This window comes from Neltuma alba, unplaced genomic scaffold, assembly GCF_004799145.2.
Source record: "Neltuma alba isolate B1F8T4 unplaced genomic scaffold, ASM479914v2 tig00011340_pilon, whole genome shotgun sequence".
Taxonomy (NCBI): domain Eukaryota; kingdom Viridiplantae; phylum Streptophyta; class Magnoliopsida; order Fabales; family Fabaceae; genus Neltuma; species Neltuma alba.
The window spans coordinates 87,210-102,782 of NW_021636042.1; the positions used below are offsets into that span (position 1 = coordinate 87,210).

At 32.0% G+C, this 15,573-nt stretch overlaps 1 protein-coding gene across 1 annotated transcript; it reads right to left on the minus strand.

Annotated features, from left to right (window-relative positions):
- Window positions 1–571: 571 nt before the first annotated feature.
- Window positions 572–1,320, minus strand: LOC114712219 (uncharacterized). The gene is made up of 2 exons (XM_028896701.1): window positions 828–1,320; window positions 572–726 (listed from the first exon to the last, which is right to left on the minus strand). The coding sequence occupies exons 1-2, from the start codon at window positions 1,318–1,320 to the stop codon at window positions 572–574; spliced, it is 648 nt and encodes a 215-aa protein (XP_028752534.1).
- Between the last annotated feature and the right edge of the window lie 14,253 nt (window positions 1,321–15,573).

The following is a 15,573-nucleotide window of genomic DNA, read 5'->3' on the forward strand; positions in this document are numbered from 1 at the left end:
TTTAATCTAAATTGGAAGGAAACTTGAAAAAAATTATTAATTTAAGAGAAATTTAATACTTTAACTGTCATTAATTAGTGTGTAAGAATTAGTTGAAAATGTCTTATAATAAGAATCAAAGGTAGTACTACCTCACCAGAACGAGAAAAGTGGTTCACTTGTCAAATTTAAAAATAAAATATTTTTTGCAACTCTGCACATATTTAAGAGCACAGACAAACACTATACGATACTTCAACTCCTCTTCTAATAAATTGTAATAGGGAGGGGTAATACCTATTTGGAAAAAAATTCATTAATAATCCATCAAGTGACTTATATCGTGGGTTGAGAATGTCTTTCAAAAGGCTATCTTTATTTAATTAGGAAGGTAGGAGTAAGAGGGGAGGGTGATCGAGACGGAGTGGGAATAAGTGTGTGTAAACTAAATTATACCAGAGGTTGTTTCATCTTCACCATCTTTACCGTCATCATCATAATTCGCCATTATGGCTAGCGAGTACTTTAAAAGAGTGAACGACATATATAGAAAATTGTATGGAGAACAGAGTGTGGAAAGTAATAATATGTACTAACAGTGATAGGCCCATCGCTTCAAGAACGGAAGTTGACTTTTGTGAAGAGAATGAGGAAGAGAGAGTGCAATATTCGCAATTGTTGAGTTCTCATCTGCGTCTTGAGCAAAAAGCAGCTCCGTGCATTGTTGGAGCAATTGCAAGGAAATACCTAACAGAATCATATAGTATAAAGAGACGAGAGGGAAAAAATGAAAATGAAACACAAATTGCGCTTTGCGAGTGAAATTATATATCTAAAAATTACGTTACCAAATTCTCCACTTCTCAAACAGGTTCGGAGAAAGTCACGGCCCACAAAAGAGCCGTTTTCTGGTTTGAAGACTTCCAAAGGAGTGACAGAATAGAGATAACGTCCCAATTTGTTGTGGCTAGACAGAAAAGCCAAGGTAACAGGAATCAGCCAAGGCCATGGAGCTGGAATTGCAAGTGCATTGCTATTTTTCTTTATCATGCATTTTGCAATTGGGACGGATTCCGTATGTGTGGCAGTTGTTGCAAGTGGAGTATAGCCATAATAATCCCATATTTCAAGATATTCTGGTTCAACTAATTTCATCAACTCTTCTACTATGGCCACATGCCCGAACTTTGCCGCTGTATGAAGAGGTGTTTCGCCTCTTGAAGCTCCAAAATCTACGTCCAATAACTTAGGATGGCGATCAATGAATGCTTTTGCTTCGAACCAGTTGTCCTCATATATGGCCTTGTTCAAATTAGCCATCTCTAATTCGTCTGCCTCCATCACTGGAATCAACAACCAGCACATACGCATTAAAAATTAAAATATGTATTCGAATGCATAATTAAGAGGAAGGACATAGGTAAATCAAATGAGAAGGAGTGAATGCAATGAGTTGGCACCCAATGTTGCTATCGAAGTTCAGATAGGAATTGGCTCAGGTGTTCCCTAATAATAATACTTCAATTTTCTTCTGTACATAAAGAAGAAACGACGGAGGTTTTTAGTAATATAGCCTTAACGCCATACTTCATATCTAAATCTTGTACTTCTCTCCCCTCGTTACTGTATGTAATCATCAATTCTTTCAGTTTGTGAAATTAAAATACACATTTCAGCGAAATAAACAAAGATTAATTGCGCTTACTTCTTTCTTCCTCCACGTGAATTTGTGATGGCAGTGGCTTGTTACTTCTTTTTCAGCTCGCTCTCACACTTCACTGACTCTTCCACATTCTATATATTGATAGCCTTTTTGTTTATTCCTTACGTGTTCGTATGGTTTAAGGTGTTCAATAAATGATAGGGGATCAAGAAAAAGATCGTGATATGTTACCAACAAGAAAAAAGAAAAAGAAAACAAACTTGACTTTTTCTTTAAAAAAGCACGTACACATTAAAAACGATAGTGCTGTAGGGGAACAACTTAATTGCCTTAAGTACCATGTAGTATCTTCTTTTGCAGATGCCTCACAGTTCACTTGCTCCTGATGCATTGTATATCTGTAGCCATTGTCGTATTATTTCTTATGGTTTAAACGCCGACGTGGCACAATCTGGAACGTTGGTGAAGCAAAGGACTTGGATTTGAATTGAAGATTATCAATTCACTAAAAAGCGGCAGATCTTCTAGAGAAAACTCACACAAGGAACATAAAAATTACTAAATCTCAAATCAAAATTGTTTCCTATAAATTAATAGTTTTTGGGTTAAATGCATTGGTACCTTGAAGTATTTTCTCAGGTGTATCCAACACTTGGAGTATTTGTGGTGCATCTAGCTTCTTGAAGTAATTTTTATGTGTTAGCACCTTGAAGTAATTTTTTTTCCTTAGTGCTAGATGTACCAAAAAATATTTTTGGGTGTTGGACACATCTAAAAAAAATACTTTGAGATGTTGGATGCATACAAAAAACTTCACGGTGCTGAACGCACCTAAAAAAATACTTCATGGTGTCTTTTAGGGTATTGGATGCATCCGAAAAAATACTTTGGAATGCTGGATGCATCTTAAACCATAGTTTTTTCACTACTAAATAATAAGGCATTTTTTAAAAGAATTTTTTATTTGAGATTTGGTAATTTGGAAGTTCCTTTTGTAGAAATTTCCCCATATTGTTACGCAAATCTTGTTTTTAGTAATTTTTGCACCAAAGTCCTAAACTTATGCATCACGTTTGACTGTTTGTGCCCGTTTGGATTTGTGCAAATTAAACTGAATATATGCCCTTGTTCAGCACAATTATTTTTAATTAGGCATAACTTAAAATAGCATAAACCTTTTATTTTTTCAACGATTAATTAATAGGTTTTAACGTAATTTTTTTAGCCGAAAGGGTATCAATGTATGTAATTACGTTAAAAAAAATATTGTTATTCCTCAAACTATATTAAACATTCTGCATAATCACTTTTATTTTTGAATAATACTATAAATAATTAAAAATTGAGGATAGTAATAATCTCTATATTTTAAGAAATTTTTGTTGTGTTTTCCATATAGTCAAAAAAGTTATTGGTAATTTCACTTTATTTTCAGTTTTTATTCAACAAAAAGTTAATGTATCAGATATTCATATTATACTGATATTATATTTGATATAAATTAATTTTTTTAATTTTATTTCATTTTATCTGTGTTGATTCAATCATGCTTCTGCTATTTAAAAACAGCTACATATAATTGTTGTTTCACCTCATATATAAAACAAATCTTTCACTGTTTTAAGAAAGTTCAAAATTTATTTTCCCCCCTCTAATAACCTGAAATAGTTAGGTAAAATTAAAGCCAAACTGTTTTTGCCGGTTTTAATTTTGTCATTGCTACAAAGTTTTTTCATAAATAACATAAGTACGTCAATGAAAGATTGTGCTGCCTTTTCACCTTATTTGAATTTTTATTTAATTTGTTTATTTTTTTCAAATGGTGATAGAAAATTGTGTAAAAGGTAATAGGAAACACAGTGGATATTTTTCTAATTATTTCAATTTCTTATTTTTAATAATATTTTAGTTTTATTTTAAATAATCAAAATATATGCACATAAATATGTTAAGGCTAGACTCGAGCCTTATACCTCGTTCAAGTGTAGGGGCTGGCAGCCCACCAGATGACAAGTTACGGCGGGTTAGGGGTGGGAATCAAATTGAAGTCTAATCTGTTGAGCACTCAGCACATGCACCTCATTATTTTTATTGGAATTTGCTGAAATAATTCGTTATTAAATAATTAAGAAAACATACTATGCGTAAAAACACATGAAGCTTGAAAAGGGCCATGAAAACAGAGCCTACTGGAGATTCAATAATGAGCTCCTAACGTTGTTCACCTCATCTCTAGACTAGGAGTAAGTTTGTGTAAGATAAGTCTCTTGTTGACTCTGTAATCACCACTTACGAACAAAGGACCATATTGTGAGTAAATTTGTTACTGCCTCCGTTTCTTATTATAAAAACATGTTTGATTTTTAATTTGGTTCTAAATATAAGACCCCAAACTATTTTGTTTTTCATGTTTATTCATTTTTTTCAAAGTAGTCCTTATAGTAGTTGCACATGTTAAATGTTTCATCAAATGGTAATTCTAGCTAATATATATGATTAGCAAGGGCATTTTAGAAAAGACAACATCTATCTATTTATAACAAATAACTAACTTAACTAATTTTTTTAATCTTCTCAAATTAGTCAACTAGGTCTTATATTAAGGACCGAAGGTAGTAACATTGTACTCTTCCGGTCCTCAATATAAGACCCCTTTCTTAGTGTAAATTACACTGTAAAAGGGGACTTATATTTAGGACCGGAGGAATATATTTATAGCCATTGTCGTATTATTTCTTACATGCTTGTTCATATCGTTTAATTTAAAATATTTAATACTATTTCATTAAGTTTTTAATGTAAAAGCTACTTAACTACTACTTGAAGGAAAGAAAGCGCCATATGCTTTTTAAGATCTTCTAAATTGAATGGAATAGATCTGACGCAGACAAGAAGCAAGGAATGGAAATAAAAGACAAACGTGTTTATGAAATGGGGAATGCTTGACGCGACACAATCTTATGTTTTAGTAATTTTTGCACCAAAGTTCAAAAGACCATATTTTGAGTAAACTTGTGTAGGTAAGTCTCTTGTTAAATAGTCTCCTTTTTCGTTAATGAAGCATGGGACACGAAGTATAAAGTTAGTTCTAGGAATAATTATTATAAGACGCTTTATAAAGTTAGTTCTAGGAATAATTAAAGAATGTTTCCACATACACCCCTGATGAATTATTAAAATTTCATGACCCTCTTTCTTTGAAAAATTTAAAGGAACAGATCAGAGATCCATCATATACACAACTTACCAAGTGAATTTGGTTCTATATATGCACCTTCCCTCCTTCGACGGAAACTTCGCAGCTATATGTCAATGGCTCAGCTTTCTTTTGCAATTCATTCTTTCCTTTCTGTCTTCTGGGTTTGTGAGCCTTCTAATAGACACGAAACAACAACAACAACAAATAAAAATGACTTCTGTCGAATGCTCCAAATAAATATAAGCTGGTTCCCATGATATGATGACGGTGTAATAATCCACAATGTAAAGTAAGCATTAATCATGCCTCTGTTTCAGATATGAGGTAACATAATCATAATTAAAATAATTCAAAAATAAACTGTGTGCATTTCAATAAACTGGTTACCCCTATGTCTAAACAAATAATACACTAAGTATCTCTCTGCCATGATATAGACTTGTACAGAATACCCATCTCTAAATCTTCTACCTCTCTCCTTCTCGTCATTGTAATCACCAATTCTTGCAATGTCAACTAATCGCTTTTTGAGAAATTAAAACATATTAATTTCATCCAAAGATTAAACGTGGCTACTAGTTGTTGCTTGCTTCCATGATTCACACATCGGCCAGAATCTCAGGTGGCAATGGCTTGTTACTTCTCTTCTGCAACTCTCTCGCACTTCACAAACTCTTCACACGTCTATATTAAACAAGTTAGCCCCAAAATTCTGACACACGACTCGGCTTGGCTTAGCCTTCTTTTGCAACTCTGTTTTACACACACACACACACATATTATTGTTCATGACGAATTATCTTTCAGCAATGAAGAAACTCAACCACTTGATGTACTATACTTCGCGTTCACAATGACCATTGTGTATACCCACGATCCTACTGTTTCAGGATTAACGTCATTTTGGAGATTTGGTGGACTTTTCTTTTTTTTGTTAAAAAATAAAACTGAAACTTGGTTCACAAAGGAAGATTAAAAAAAAAAAAATACAAGGATCAAACAAGGGGGAGAAAACCTAACCATCTTTCATTATTTGTCCCTTTTAAATAAGAAGCAAAAGATGATCAAAGATTAAAAAAAGTATAAATAATTTCAAGACCTTATCTAGTACATTCTCTATGTACAAAACTAATGAAAACAGTCCAAAGTCTATTTAAAATTTTGTTGGTATCGTCTACGGTATCTTGAAAGGAATGATCATCGGCTTGATTTTTGAGCTTTAATTTGACGGGATACTCTCTCTCTCTCTCTCTGAGCCAAGAAATGGGAGTGATTTTTGTGATATTGGTTAATTGAACATTTTAATAAAGAATATAAAATTTTATATCTCATTATATTAATGATTTTAATCTGTTAAATTTGAATTCAAAAAATCTCTACCATAACTTTTTGCTTAACTGAAATTTCTTATTATGCTCATGAATACAATTGAACTTTTTATTAATTGAAATTTAAATTGTTCAACTTCATTTGCATTCAAACGATAATAGGCCCAGATATGTTTCTTGCTATAGTCACAATAGGCTTCAGATGATTTTTGGGCGTTTAATGTTGCACTTGTTTTTTTTTTTTGTCCCTTAAGTTTCAAATAATAGGTTTTGATTTCTCATGGAGCAAAATGGTCTAAATCTTTATTGAATTATATGGATCAATGTTTTAAATGAAAAGAAACTTCATGAATCAAAACTTATGGTTTGAAACTTGAGGGACCAAAACCAAAATAAGAAAATGTAACACCCCAAATTTTGACTCAGGAAGAGAAGGAAAAGAAATTCATTAAAATTATTTAATGCCTAAATAAAATTGGAAAAATTATGGAATATTGATTTTGAGGGCTTAGAAATATTTTGGAAAGTTTATTCCCCAAAAAACAGCTTAAATAATTTTAAAGCTATTTTCATAATGAAATGGGTTATTTTCTTAGAAAATTCTAAGAAAAATACTTAGAGGTTTCTAATTAACTAGAAAATTTTAGGAAAAATTATTTTATGAGGTAAAAAAGTTATTTGAGGTATAAAATCCATAAAATGGGTTAAGGATTAATTTCTGAAATTAAGAGCTATTTTCTTAAAAAAATTCAAGAAAAATAGTTAGGAGTTGACTTTGACCCGAAATTTTTAAAGAAGTTATTTTATGGGTCAAAGAAGCTAATAGATAATATAACTCCATATTATAAATTCTGGATATATTTTACGTTTAGAAAATCGGAGAAGCATAAAATTGGAAGTATAAATGTGATAGAGGGGCAAAAGGGTGATCTCTCTCGAAGTCTCTCAACTCTCTCTCTGTTTTCCCTTCGAATAGCAGAGCAAAATGAGAAGGGAGGAGGTGTTAGGGAATATTAGATGGATGAGGGATGTGAAATGACCATTTTGCCCTTTGGTCTTCATTTTCCCTTCAATTTGATCCTTCTCTACATTTTTTTTTTGGATAATCAAATAATTCCAGAAATCACACCTGGATATCTATATGAAGTTTCTTCTTCCATTAGCTTCTTTAGTCTATAAAATAATTATCCTAAAAATCTCAGCTCAAAAATTATCCTCTAACTATTTTTTCTCAAATTTTCCAAGAAAATAGGTCCTAAATTCCTGAAATTAACTTTATAATTATTCAGACCATATTTTAAGGGTCTTAATCTCAAAAATTTCTCTAAAAATTTTCTCCTTCATCATGCTTTACTCAAATCCATAAAATTTGGGATATTACACTTAGCACAATAACACAGTGATGAGAAAAAAAATTGTTCTCATAGAGATTTACATAAAAATGAAGAGCAAAAAACAGGCCAAAAGTAAATTCAATTAAGTTGAACTGAGAAAATTTTTTGATGAATAGTAGGAATTTTGAAAACTATTTTTAAAACTAGAAATTAATAAAAACAATTTATTCTTTAACTTCAAGGATTAAAAGCGACTTAGGATTGTTTGTCCATTTTGTATATCATGATCTTTCATTTGTCTCCTCTTATAGATGTTCTTAATAAAAATAAGTGCTACTCTAGGATTTAAAAAATACTTGTAAAAGCTCTCTCAAATTAAGAACAAATGTTTGCTTCTATTAATTATTGCTCACTTGCTTGTTACAATTAATAAAATTAAATTTTCAGTTCCAATTCTAACATGACCATGCAGATTAAAACTGGCAAATATATCTCTGTCTTAGCAATAAAATCATCCATTCAATATGCAAATTTTAATTCTCCCAACAAAAAATTCAGAGGTAGACCGTAGATGGTTTCCAGTAAGTATTGTCTCTGTAATGCCAGAAGTCAGCTGCTCTTATTAACTCCCCAACCACGAGTAATAAAGCAATTCAACGAACTGATGTGCTACAATTCGTAATGACTATACCCTACTAGCCTACTCTTCCAAAACTAACGTCATTTTGGGGAGTTGGTTGATTTCCCCCCCCCCTCTTATGAATAATAAAACGGAAACTTCTTTCACAAACGAGGGCAAACAATACAGAGATCAAAGGAAAAAAAATCAGTAATTTCATTACTCTGTTTAATTAGTTAGATTTTACATTCTCTATATACAGAATCTATGAAAACAATCTAAAATTTTGATGGTATCATCAATGGTATCTTGAAAGGAGTGATTATTGGCTTGATTCAAGAGAAAAAGGTTGATGCTCCTGCACAATCGCAATATGCTTCTACTTTCCTAATTCCCAGATTCCAAGAGGGTTCTAGACCATTTGCGACTCGGCAGGAGGACATATACTCACTCGGGTTTTGAGTTCTGTTTCAAGATGATTGTTGCTTTAGGCTCTCAAGAAAATATGAAGTTCTTTTGACAATATATTCAAATTCATCCTCCAATAAATGGGGAGTGTTTATTTTAATCATCATAATAATACTCCCTCTTTTTCAAATTATGATAAGTCTTTTTGAGAAACATTTTCGTTTCATTTTATACGTCTTTCTAGAAGCTTAAAGAAGTATTTACTAGGTGGCAAAAAAGAAGTGTTTACCAATACTATTTTAATATATCCTTATTTGCTTCAATAACTTTAATTTATTCATCACGTTAACTAAGGATAAATTTGGTAATTTAGTCAATAGTTTCTATAGTTTTTGTCAAATTTTTTCTGATAAGTTGTACTATGAGTTTTCTTTTGGTCTTTCATTACGTTTCTTGGTTTTGCCTATTAGCGCATGTAATATGATGTTTTTTTGGTGATTAAAAAAAGACAGAATTACAATCAAGTCTCAAGGAAGGGAAATAATTACTAAAAGGTCCTAATAACAATCTAAGTAGCTTGTAATGACTAGTTCTAAAATAGAAAATGACAACCTCAAGGATTTGTTTTGTAGTTTTTTTTCTTCCTTGAGATCTCATCATAATTCTCCCTTAAAAAGATTTGTAAGCATAACTTCAATTTCAAATGATTTATATTTTAAAATGGAGGAAGTATAAGGATTTTAATAAAATATTATTAATTTTATTTATTACTCCTTCTTGTCCATATTATAAGAAGTATTTTAGAAGAAAATTTTGATTCAAAATATAAGAGGTTGATAGAGTAATTAATGATAGTTTTTCACTTTTACCCTTTGTTATAAGGAGAAGAGAGGGTTTTAAATACACAAGAGATATGAAAGAATGTCCCAATCACATTCTTTAATAAGAGTAGAACAGGTAATTTTTATCAATTTAAAACACATTCAATGATTTAACCAACATTCCTTCATTTGTCAGGAAACTTAACTGATGTGTTACATTATGAACCGGAAGAAGTATAACATTACATGTGTAGATGTCCATTACTCTTTACTCTTAGAATTATTTATCTTTAATGTTCTAAACACGCAACCTCTCCAATAAATGATTTGGGAAAGTTTCTTATGATTAATGTTATTATATCCTTCTTTATTTTTTGTGATCATAGCACTAGACTTCAATATTTAAAGGCATATGCTGGCGGAAAAAAAAGGTTGAAGTCATGTGCATTGGCAACAAAAACAGAGAGATAATGAGAAAACTCAATTCTTTTCTCTCCCAATTTCGTCTTACTATTCCTTCTACTCTCTTGTAGCTCTCTCATTATGGTAACATTATTAGAATTTACATTGAAATGAAGAGGAGACGTTATATCTCGTGTGAACGAGAGGATGAGAATATGTTGTTCTCATAGAAAAGGTCCTGGTGGCTCCCCGTGGAATAATTTCACCACACTTGGGCGTACACCTCTCTCGGCCCTCATGTATGTGCAATGGCCATAAAGTTGGCCTTGGTTGTGGCTGATTTTGGTTTGGGCTTGTATGGATGTACTTCTGTTTGGTTTCTTGGGGACTTTGGGTTGGTTGAGCTTCAGTCTCGGCTACTCTTTTTTTTTCTTTTATTATCTTTTACTTTATGTTAGGCCGACTTTTGTCTCCTGATTATTTGGGTTTTGCTCAAATAATTTTTTTGTCATAGACCAGCCTTTTTATCTATATCTTTTTATCTTTTAATAAGACAAAACTGCTCCTAATAAAATAAATCCTGTTGTTTATGATGCTAATGGTAACACCCCAATTTTTTTGATTTAGGAAAAACAAAAAAGAGAAAATTTATCTAAAATTATTTAAAGCCTAATTAAATTGGAAAAAATTATGAAATATTAGTTTTAAGGATTATAAATTTTATGAAAACTTTTATTTCCTTAAAAATGGCTCAAATAATTTTAAAGTTAATTTTTGGAGTAGTGTGGCCTATTTTCTTAGAAAATTTAAGGAAAAATAGTTAGAGGTTTATATTTGAGTTGAAAATTTTAGGATATTTATTTTATGAGGTAAAGAAGGTACTTGAGGCATAAACTCCTTAAAATGATTTAAGGATTAATTTCTAAAATTAAAGGTTATTTCTCAATCGAAAAAAAAGAAATAAAGGTTATTTTCTTGGAAAATTCAAGAAAAATAGCTAGGAGTTAATTTTTTATCCGAAATTTTTAGAGAAATTATTTTATGGGTCAAAGTAGTTAATGGATAATATAAATACACATAAAACATTATGAATTATTTTCGGGGTTTATCTTATAATTTCAGAATTATAGAGGAAGGATGAAATTGGAAGGAAGCATTGAGTGTAAGGGCAAAACGGATATTTCCTGTTTACTCCCACATCGCACGCGTGCTACCTCACCATTTAACACCAGAAAACAGCCCCCAAAAAAAAATTTCACCCTGCCAATCGAAAGAAAGGGAGAGAGTAGAGAGAGACCAGAGGAAACGAGGGCGACGGAGGAGAAGCCAGGGGTAGCAATCGGGGGTGATCCTTCCATGCAACTGTGATTTCCAACCAAGTTGAGCCTCATGAGTCCCTTTCTGTCTTCGTTTTCTGGATTGATGCTTGGTTCCGGAGTGTTCAAGGAGAGAGAGTTGGGGTATTGAGAGAAGTTAAGGAAAGGAGAAGAGGATCGGTGAACTCAAGTTCTATAGCAAGATTAAAGTGGGTAGTGGTAGTTTTTGAGCTTGCATGTCCCTTTCTTTGCCCCTGCATTCCTATCCGGTTTTTGTGTGTGTGTGTGTGTGCGCGCGCGAATCTGGTTTGTGATTTTTCAAGGTCAAATGCTTGACTGGTCCTCCGTGCTGTCAAGTTATGAAGCTAGTGAGAGGTAGTAGGTGTATGTAGGTGTATATATATATAAGTGTATATATACCCGAATGGTTGCTCTGTTTCTGGCGACCGAAACAGGGGTTAAATGAGTCTCTGGTTGGTGTTGAGTCTTAGTGGTTGAGGAGAGGAATAATACGGTGTTGATGCATACGTATTTTCTTGTTGCATGTGACGTTGCTGCTCTGTTCTGGGTTGTCTGAAACAGGACCTATATTTTCCTTGATGAAAGGAGTCGGCTAAGGTTTAAAATACACACACATATATATAATGATTATGGGTGCGTGGATCGAAAGTTTGTGGAACTTAAATTTATTGCGTGTTAGAGAAGTTGCTGAAGTTAAAGGGAGAAGAAGGACGTTTCTTATATATATAGATATATGCATGTGCCGGGGGGTGCTTGGCAAATGAATCTGAAGTGTTAATTTAATTAGACGTTAAGAGTTGATTACAGGTGGTTCTACATATATGTGAGACATTGGGTTTAGGATAATTTAATTGGAAGTATGTTAATCTGGAAAAATTCCAGATTTGTTAAGTTGTATGAAATGCTTATGGGAAGGAGTAGAGGGGAAATCAAAATAGGATGATAGGCTTGAATTGTTTGGTGTAATAATGGTTCTAGGTGTTTAAGTTGTAAAGAGATTAAGAAAGAATTTGGAATGAGAATAAAAGGGATTAAGAATATGGTTTATAATTAGTTATGATTTTAGTCATTTAAATAGGAACTTCATATTGTTGATTTGAGGTTGCTACAGAGAATGGGAAAAAGAAATTAAAAGAAATTGTTAATTGAAGGGTGTACAGAGGAGGTTAATCACGAGGTTTGATTGATAGAACTTAAGTGATTTTATAGAGCATTAAGCAAAAAGAATTTGAGGTGAATATATGTGTGTGTATGTGTGTGTCGGCCAAAGTTTGTAGAAACTAACATGAATTTCATTGTTTGAGGTTTGCTTGAGGTTTCAAATGGTGGATGGGAATTTTAAATTGATAGATTAATGGTTATTGTTTGAGGTTTGCTTGAGGTTTCAAATGGTGGGTGGGAATTTTAAATTGATAGCTTATGGTTATAGTGTTTGGAAATTATTTCAAAGGTATGCATTAGGGAAATTCTTAATTGCACAATCAATGATTAAGGTTTGGGATAAAATTTGTAATCAAGAGAATTTATGAGAAAGGTTGTTTGAGGAATGTTAAATTTAAGTTTAAGAAGATTAATAGATGTTAGAAGTTGTATTTGATTAGCTTGGAATTTATTTTGTTGGACGTTCTTAAAGATTGAATAATAGAGGTGAATAACTAAATTAGGATTGAATATGTTTGGATGGTGATCTAGGTACAAAGGACACCTTGTTTGTCCTTAAATGTAATAGACAAAAAGATAATATTTTGACCAGGATAACCATTACTAACTAAGATAACTGTTTGGAATTACAAATGAAAGGAAACCTTTTGAAAGTTATATTGTGAATAAGAAAAATTGTCCAGGATAACTAAGTACTAAGTAAGGGTAGAGATTAAAGAAAATTTAGGATTTAAAGAAAGATATTTAATTTATGAATTATAATTGGACCAAGCATTGATCTACCTTTACAAACATGATAGGTTTCGATATTTGTAAAAGCCTGCCAAAACTATAGAAAGGAAGGAAGACTATAAGGTTTGACTTGGAAGTGGAAGGTCTAGATAGTAGTTCTTTCCTACCTTACACTTGTGTATGATTGTTACATGTCTGTTTGTGCTATAATATTGTTTTAAAGCATGAGGACATGTAATCTTTAATTTCTTGCATGGATTATATAGCTGTGATCATGTGTAACTAATAGACATGGGCAGTATCTACCAATTATTTGCGCATTATTTATTCGACTTGTCTATCTGTCATTGCACATAAATGCTAAATTACATTAGCTTGCAAGGTCATGTTCCACTTTGACTTGTTTTGCATGCTTTATGTGATCCGTATTTGTGTTAGCGGGAAATTACTATTATGGGGATTCATAGAGTCTCACCCTCCCTTCCTATAATATACAGCCAGGGCAAGTAACTCCAAAGGGAAAGAAGTGGAATTGTAAGTAGGTGGGTTAGTTGAAGAGTAGGGATGCCTACTTCATTTTGTACTTGATGAATAGAATATATGCTGATAACATTATTGTTTATATCTATATATCTATGTTATATGGCAAGAAACTATTACTTGCTTGTTGTAAATGTTAGTTTGTATCCTCTATAAGGAGGCAAGTATTGCTAGGCACAGGTAAATGCTGTCGATCAGGATGGCTGTAATATTTTAGTACTCCCTCCGTTCCTTATTATAAGAGACATTTGATGCTTATGGCATGTTTCCATATATAAGAGACACTTAAAAGTTGTCTCTATTTTTTTTTATTGATTTCCTATTTTACCCCTATTTATTTTGTCACCAACTCATACTCTCTCTCCCTCCCACTTCTCTTTCTTTTAATAATTTAATTGTTCTCTCTCATACTCTCTCTCCTTATTAATGGGAGTATTGTTGGAAAAAACATTATACTTTTTACACATTAATTGTCTTTAACTAATTTTAACTGTTTTTTTGATCAACACAATTTGGTTATTTGTCTCTTATAATAAGGAACGGAGGGAGTATTATTTTATAAGATTTCTCCATATGAAATCAACCTAGGTGAGAGTAAGCATGTTTAAAGCTAGGGGTTTGGTGAATCACTCGTCAGAATTTTTATAAAGTTTAAATTATCCCAAACAGCAAGTTCCAATGTTAATCACAGGTTCAATCTTGCATTAGAATTCTACTTGCAAATGGTTTATTTTGAAATGAACAAAAAAATTTATCCCAGTTTTCCCAAGATAGAAACCTGACGTTTAATGATTCACAGACATTATATTGACTTTTTTTTTTGGAATGAAAAGAGACATTATATTGACTTTATTAGTATATAAAAAGTTAGGTGTTGTACTAATTAAATAGAATCAGAATGAAAAAATTATAATAAAAAATATTTTGAATATCATTAAATAAATATAATGAAAATTGATTATTGATTTATAATAATAATAATATGATACCAAATACACTTAATCCCTGCGTTCATATATCAATTTGATGAATGAACTATTAAAATAGTAGAACGTAATTTATTATGTAGGATCCAAAAGATTGTAATCAATACCAAATACATTTAATCCAGGTCAGCATAAGGACCATAAATGCTAGTTAAGAATAAAACAGCGGAAAATTTTCATTTAAGGACTGCTGAAGGCAATTAATTTTCAAAAGGTCCCAAAACATTTTGAAATGTTACTGTAAAACTATGGGGGCAAATTGAAATTAACTTCAAAATGAAAAAGCAGTGTTACCCCTCAAACTATGACTCTAAAATTTGAGGTCTTCCCTCTCTCACCCTCAAACTATGTCATGAGAAGCAAATTGATTTTATGTCATAGCTTAATTCTTTGTATACACATAGAATGAAAGAATAACAAAGAGTTATCCTATATGCATCAAATGTTTTAATATACAATTAACCAGAACTTCTATTTTGCTACTTTGTGTCTTTTATTTATTGTTTATTTATTTATTTTCTATAAACATAGGCTGTACAGAGTGTGGTTGATCCTGGACAAAGGCTACTTGTAAACGACAAGGAGCTAAGGCCTCTCGAATTTTTCAAAGAAAACCACAAGGGTTTGAGGGCTGAAGGAGAAAAATGGATGAAGGAAACAACGTCTTCTTATTCAGTTGCTGGGGCTCTAATTGTTACCATGGTGTTTGCCGCAGCTATAACGGTTCCCAGAGGGAACAATCAGGATTCAAGGTACCTAATGTGTATGAATGAAAAGTTATTTAGAGTTTTCTTAATTTCAAATGCACTTTTCTTGTTTTCTTCCTCTACTTCCGTGCTCACATTTTTAGGGATCCTCACATCACGCTATGTGGAAGAACACTTCCTTTACTCACTACCCAGAAAATTGATAATAGGTCTGTCTACACTTTTTTTTTTTTTTGTCTATTGCAACTATGATGATTGCCTTTTCAGTAGCCATAATGATCATGTTGCAATGTAACTCACACGTTTATGGGTTATTCTTCCTGTTCCTATACTTGCTAGTGTTCCAGTAACCCTTTT

Bases quoted from the DNA above. Each gene is read 5' to 3' on its own strand.
- LOC114712219 (XM_028896701.1), bottom strand. From the start codon at position 1,320: ATGGAGGCAGACGAATTAGAGATGGCTAATTTGAACAAGGCCATATAT. The intron at 727-827 runs GTAACGTAATTT...TGATTCTGTTAG, and splicing joins TTTGAGAAGTGGAGAATTTG to GTATTTCCTTGCAATTGCTC.